At 46.3% G+C, this 7435-nt stretch overlaps 1 protein-coding gene across 1 annotated transcript; it reads left to right on the top strand.

The window, feature by feature from the left end:
- Positions 1 to 376: 376 nt before the first annotated feature.
- Positions 377 to 2156, top strand: LOC137437608 (protein FAM200C-like). The gene is made up of 2 exons (XM_078766285.1): positions 377 to 1088; positions 1213 to 2156. The coding sequence occupies exons 1-2, from the start codon at positions 377 to 379 to the stop codon at positions 2154 to 2156; spliced, it is 1656 nt and encodes a 551-aa protein (XP_078622411.1).
- Positions 2157 to 7435: the final 5279 nt, after the last annotated feature.

The following is a 7435-nucleotide window of genomic DNA, read 5'->3' as shown; positions in this document are numbered from 1 at the left end:
CCCTGCTCGTACTGTGGAGTTTCTACTATTTCTCACAGTTATATATATATATACATACATATATATATATATATATATATATATATATATATATATATATATATATATATATATACATATATACATATATATATATATATATCAGCGGTTCTTAACCTGTGGGGCGCGCCCCCCAAGGGGGGCGTGAGCAATTTTCAGAGGGGGCGCGGGACGGCAGTATAAACGTCTAAATAACCCCAAACGGAAATTATAATCCCCCTACTGAAAAAAATGAATTAACCGAAAAGATAGCGCCTTATATAATTCCTAGTTTGTTTCAGTCTCAACTAACACTTCTTTTTTTCTTCCGACAGATTATTAACTGGAATCGAAGTCAATGGCAATGAGTGCAAAAAAGAGGAAATACCAAGACGAGTACATCAAGTTCGGATTTGTGGCACTTCAAAAGGGTGACGCAGAGGTTCCTCAGTGCGTTATATGTTACAAGACTCTGAGCAATGATGCCATGCGGCCAACACGTTTGGAACGCCACTTGAGGACAACCCATCCTGAACTAGCAGACAAATCACAGGCATTCTTTGTGGCGAAAAGGGAAGCCTTGAAGCGAGCTAAGTTGGACAGCAGTGGGACATTTCGGCAACAGACGTCAAAGATCGTTGAGGCGTCCTACGAGATTGCCCTGCTAGTAGCAAAGAACAAGAGCCATACAATCGGAGAGACTCTCATTAAACCGAGTCTACTGCGAGCGGCAGAGCTCATCCTGGGGAAGGATAGTGCGAACAAACTTTCGGCTATCTCCCTGTCGAACGATACCATCAAGGGACGGATCGATGAAATGTCTCAGGACATCAAAGAACAAGTGACTGACCAGATAAGGGCCTCGCCTGTCTTTGCCATCCAATGCGACGAAACGACAGACGTGGCTCAGTGTTCTCAGCTGCTCATGTATGCTCGTTTCATATTAGGCGACAGCGTGAAGGAGGAAATGCTATTTTGTCATCCCCTGGAAACTTACACGACAGCAGCGGATGTCTTTGAAGTGGTATCGAAGTTCTTCGAAGAAAATCGACTTTCATGGGACGCGTTTGGTAGGTGTTTGCACAGACGGAGCTCCGGCCATGCTTAGCTCGCGTTCGGGTTTCGTTACGAAGGTTAAACAAAAGAGTCCCTCTGCTATTGGTACACACTGCGTTATCCATCGTGAGTCCTTAGCATCCAAGACCCTGCCCGCTGAAATGAGGGATTTCCTGAACCTGGCTATCAAGGTAGTCAACGTTATCAAAGGTGGAGCCTTAAACAGTCGCCTGTTCAAACAGCTGTGCAAGGACTTGGACTGCAATCATCAAGCCTTGCTTTTCCACACAAACGTGCGTTGGCTTTCGAAGGGAAACATGTTGGGGCGAGTCTACGAGCTGAGGGAAGAAGTCGCAACATTCCTAGACGTGCAGCGGAAGGCGGATCTCTACAAAATGTTCCAGTCCCGAGAATGTCAACTGTCTCTAGCTTACCTCGTAGACATCTTCGAAGCACTCAACGGTATCAACCAAAAACTGCAAGGGAAGCACATAAACATTATCACGCAATACGATGCCATTCGAGCCTTCATGGCTAAACTCGACCTCTGGAAATGCCGAATGGAGGCCGGAAACATAGCTTGTTTCCCAAACTTGGACTCTGCCGTTCCGGACGGCCTTCTCGATTCAAAGTTAAAGAACCAAATCATCGATCATCTGACTGAACTCAAAGCGGATTTCATCCGCTACTTTCCTGACTTGGACGAAAAGCGAAAGACCTGGAAATTCATCAGAAACCCATTCCAATGCGACGTAGCTGATGTTTCGGACGAGGTCCAGGAGGAGTTTCTGGAGCTGAAGTTCAACTCCTCGGCTGAGGATGACTTTGAAATTCTAGACCTGGAGACATTCTGGGTCAAGTATCTTCCTGTTTATCCTCTGATCTCGCTTCAAGCTGTTCGGATTCTGACGATGTTCGGATCCACGTATCTCTGCGAGGCTGCATTCTCCGCGCTGGTCGCTGTCAAGACCAAATACAGAAGCAAGCTGAACGTTGAAGGAGATCTGCGCTGTGCTCTCTCTGGCACGCGACCACGAATTCCGGATCTGATAGCTAAGAAGCAGTGCCAACCATTTCACTAAAATTTAGTGAGATTTTTGGCATTGCTTCTTTAGTGACTAAATTGTTGTTTCATTGATTTTGCGTCCTTTGACGTGACATTTCAACAAACGTGTTTTGTGTAGTTACCCTTTCCTTTCATCGATCCGTGCCTTGAGCTTGTTTGCGGTTTGATGCAATAAAACGAGGTTTGTAATCTCTCCTTTGTTATTTTGAAAGAACATTATCTGTTCAGGGGTACCAGATCCAGTGTTTTAAATAAGCCAGGGCCCGCTAGGGCCCAGCCCTGGCTGGCTTCAATATCAACGAACAAACCCCTCAGAATGCACCACAGAGCACCTAGAATTCAAAAATTTCCTGGGGGGCACCCCCCCAGACCCCCCCCCCCCCCCAGCGAGAGGTGAAACCCCTCTCGCGCTCTCCCCGACGAGCGGCTTCGTCAGATGTAGGTGGAGGGGGGCGTGGAGACGAGCAACAATTGCTAAAGGGGGCGTGACACTAGAAAGGTTAAGAACCCCTGAGATAGATAGATAGATAGATATATATATATATATAGATATATATATATACATACATACATACATACATACATATATATATATATATATATATATATATATATATATATATATATATATATAGATAGATAGATAGATAGATAGATATATATATATATATATGATTATTTGCTCATAAATCATCAATGAATCCAAAGATGTTTCCACATCTTCATACAGTTGTTAGTTTATTCTTGTACATGTTCTGGACCCAGTCAGAGACTCGTACATGTGCGCAGAAACAAATTCGCAAATAAATGGGCTGGATCTGAACCTATGGGTATCCCAACTGTCTGTTGGAGTAGCTTGTTGTCAAATGTAAAGAAAATCTATCACTTTCATTGTTAATTTTTTGAAAAGGTGAGATTGAGATTGAGGATTCATACCATGTGCGGTGGCTTTTGAGTGCACGGCAGCTCTGATGGGGTGGAGGGCTGTGCGCGTGGCACCCGAGGCGCGTGGGTCATCTGGGGTGCGGCCTGGCATGGTGAGTTTCACAGACTTCATCATGCTGGGAGTGACAGCCCAGAGTTTTGTGTCTCCCTTTTAAGCCATGTTATGTCTGCAGGGAACTGAACTCCATGAGAATCAGTAACGTGTCAAGTACAACAGCTTTGTGGGAGGGTTTAGTGGGGGGGGGGGGGGCTGGGGGGGGGTAGGCACCTGTGGCTTGATTGGTTTTGCTGACTCTAACCCATCGAGGAGGACACGCATGTGAACACAGGGAGGGGTGCCTGAGACATGACAGACCCAAGTGGAAGGGTTCCTGAGATATGACAGACCCAAGTGGAAGGGTTCCTGAGATATGACAGACCCGAGTGGAAGGGTTCCTGAGATATGACAGACCCGAGTGGAAGGGTTCCTGAGATATGACAGACCCGAGTGGAAGGGTTCCTGAGATATGACAGACCCAAGTGGAAGGGTTCCTGAGATATGACAGACCCGAGTGGAAGGGTTCGTTTGATATGACAGACCCAAGTGGAAGGGTTCCTGAGATATGACAGACCCAAGTGGAGGGTTCCTGAGATATGACAACCCAAGTGGAAGGGTTCCCGAGATATGACAGACCCAAGTGGAAGGGTTCCTGAGATATGACAGACCCGAGTGGAAGGGTTCCTGAGATATGACAGACCCAAGTGGAAGGGTTCCTGAGATATGACAGACCCAAGTGGAAGGGTTCCTGAGATATGACAGACCCGAGTGGAAGGGTTCCTGAGATATGACAGACCCAAGCGGGAGGGTTCCTGAGATATGACAGACCCAAGTGGAAGGGTTCCTGAGATATGACAGACCCAAGTGGAAGGAAGGCCTGAGAAAGATGAGGACCGGTGGCGACGACACACGCATGCACACCTGCACGGGTAGTGATTTGTATGTACACATGCACGATTATGATTTATACACATGTTTGGCTTTGGTTTTGCATGTTTTGTTTTGTGTGACATCATATAGTGTATTGTATGCACACATATTATTACTCTCGCTAGTTACTTCCGCTAGGGAGTAATGCATTCAATCGTGTCTGTGTGTGTGTGTGTGTGTGTGTGTGTGTGTGTGTGTGTGTGTGTGTGTGTGTGTGTGTGTGTGTGTATGTGTGTGTATGTGTGTGCGCGCGAGCACGTGCATGTGTGTTCGTGTGTTTGTGAACAAGATATCTGGCGGATTTGGATGAAAGTTAGTGGGATGATTGCCCTTGGGATAAGGAAGAATTGATTCGTTTTTGGTGAAGCTCAGGATATTATTCTGGATGCAGGAATTTATTTTTTTTGAAGGATTTTTTTTTTCCATTGTAACATGAATTCCATCGTGACGGAATCACCATGTGCACTCTAATTTTGAACATATAAGGTAATTATCTTGAATGCTAAGAAGAGCAGAGAGAATTCAATTATATGTATTGAACCAGAACTGTCACATGGCTACAGACAAGTACTACTCTCAGTGAGGCAGACCAGGTAATGTGACGGAATCACACGTGGGTGACGATTTTCATGGAATTCATCGGAAGAAAAGGCTCTTTTTTTTTTTACATTATCTTCTATATTACTGGTGTGTACCCCGGTTTAGAATATGTACACCGTATCCCTGCGTGTCATAAGAGGCGACTAAAAGGGTTGGCGTCAGGAAGGGCATCCGGCCATAAAAAAAAAACATTGCCTCAAAAAGAGAACCATGACAATTACAACTATATGGGCAGGGTACAGCCCGAATTACCCCATGGGGGACCCCACTCCCTCTCGTCAAAACTCAAGGTGGGGAACCCGATCGAAGCAAGGGTGGAAATCACTCCATTTATGACGACGAAACGTCTGATGCCCGACGTGGAGATCGGTTTCTGAGGTTTGCGACATGGAATGTAGGGACAATGACAGGGAGATCAGGGGAAGTGGTGGAAGTATTGGTCAGAAGAAGAGTGGATATATGTTGTGTGCAGGAGACGAGATGGAAGGGAAGTGGTGTGAGAATGGTGAAGGGTAGGCAGGGACAGAAATACAAGTTTGTGTGGCAAGGGTGCCTGGAGGGCGTGAATGGTGTTGGTGTCCTGTTTTCTGAGGAGTTTGTAGACAGTGTGGTGAGTGTGACTAGAGTGAGTGAAAGATTGATGATGGTGAAAATGATGATTGGGAAGCTCTTGGTGAACGTCATCTCGGGATATGCTCCGCAAGTTGGTCGGAGCGATGAAGAGAAGGCCAAGTTCTGGTGTGCAACAGAGAAGCTGATGGAAAACGTGAAAGATGAGGAAGTTGTTGTGGTAGGAGGAGACCTAAATGGACATGTGGGAAGGAGTATGGACCGTTTTGAGGGAGTTCATGGGGGTTACGGATATGGTGTGAGAAATGGAGAAGTTGAAAGGATTTTGGAGTTTGCTGATGGAGCTGATTTGTTGATTTGTAATACTCAGTTCCAGAAAGAGGACAATAAGCTTGTTACATACACGTCAGGTGTGTCGACGACAACCGTTGACTACCTGATGATGCGTAGGCGAGATAGGGGGCACCTCCGGGACACAAAGGTGATCCCGGGGGAGGAGGCTCTTTCACAGCACCACTTGGTTGTCTGCGACAAAAGGGTGAAACGTGCGAGGAGAGCTCGGCGGGTGAAGTACCAACCGAGAATGAAGGTGTGGAGGTTGAAAGAGGTGACAGCGAGGGAGGCATTAAAAGAGAGGCTGAGTATGGCAGAGGATGATGTGGTTGAGCTTGAAAGTTTTTTGGATGTCAATGAAAGATAGTCTGTTGGGAGCCATTGGTGAGGTATGTGGATGGACAAAAAAGGACCACCTAGGCACTCGGAAACATGGTGGTGGGATGATGAAGTTGGAAAGAAGATTGACGAGAAGAGGAAGAAGTTCAAGGAGTGGCAGAAGGCAAAGGGTATTGGGGCAGAAAAGGCAGAGCATGAAAGTTATAAGGCAGCCAAGAACGCTGCAAAGAAAGAGGTAGCAAAGGCGCAGGAGGCATGTAGGAAAATGTTCGGAAAACGTTTGGATTTGGAAGAGGGTCAGAGAGCGGTATTCAGGATTGCAAAGCAGATAGCGAAAGAGAGGTGTGATGTGATGGGGGTGAGTTGCTTGAAGGATGAAGTGGGACAAATAGTTGTGGACCCAGATGGAATTAAAGGAAGATGTAAGAGATATATGGAAATACTGTTGAATGCAGAGAATGAATGAGATGGCAACATAGAGAGTAACCCAGTTTTAGGACCGGCAGAGAAGATAACCGAGAAGGAAGTTGAGGAAGCGATAAAAGCAATGAAGAGTAGAAAAGCGGGAGGGCCGACAGGAGTTGTGGGAGATATTTTGAAGGCAGCGGGAAATTGGGGTGTGAAGAGAATGACAGAGATCTGCAATCTGGTGGTGAAAGAAGGCCGCATTCCAGTGGATTGGGAACTGAGTACCCTCGTCCCTCTATACAAGGGAAAAGGTGACCCTCTGGACTGTGGCTCGTATGGAGCGATAAAGTCATTGGAGCATGGAATGAAGGTATTGGAAAGGGTGTTGGAGAGGAGGATAAGGAAGAAAGTGAAGATTGATGAAATGCAGTTTGGATTTATGCCAGGAAGAGGAACGACAGACGCGCTTTTTATTGTGAGGCAGTTGCAGGAGAAGTACATGGAGAAGAGGAAAAAGTTGTTTCTTGGGTTTATTGATCTGGAGAAAGCATTCAATAGGGTTCCACGTGAAGTAGTGACATGGGCATTGAGGAAGTTCGGAGTGGAGGAATGGTTGATCAGAGTAGTGATGGCAATGTAGAAAAGAGCGTGCACAGCTGTAAGGACGAAGGACGGGAACAGTGGTGAGTTTGAGGTGAAGGTGGGAGTGCATCAGGGGTCGGTTCTAAGTCCACTACTATTTGTAGCTGTGATGGAGGTGCTGGCTCGGAACGTAAAGGAGGGTTTACCGTGGGAGTTGTTGTATGCAGATGATCTGGTGTTGATTGCAGAAAGTATGGATGGACTGGAGGAGAAGATGAACAAGTGGAAGGAATGTATGGAGACAAAAGGTCTGAAGGTGAATATCGGAAAAACGAAGGCGATGGCAAGCGGTAAAGCATGTGGTGAGGTGGAAAGAACTGGGCAGTGGCTGTGTGCTGTATGCAGGAAGGGTGTCGGAGTGAACTCCATTCAATGTACAATGTGCGCTGAGTGGGTTCATCAAAAATGTAGTGGTTTGAGAGGGTCATTAACCAGTGTGGCAGCTACATTCAAGTGTAAGGTGTGCACAGAGGGAGCTGCAGATTGAGGAA

Source organism: Myxine glutinosa, chromosome 12 (genome assembly GCF_964187855.1).
Source record: "Myxine glutinosa chromosome 12, kmMyxGlut1.1, whole genome shotgun sequence".
Classification (NCBI taxonomy): Eukaryota; Metazoa; Chordata; class Myxini; order Myxiniformes; family Myxinidae; genus Myxine; species Myxine glutinosa.
Note: the sequence above shows the minus strand (reverse complement) of the source record. Positions and strands in the feature narration are given on the sequence as shown.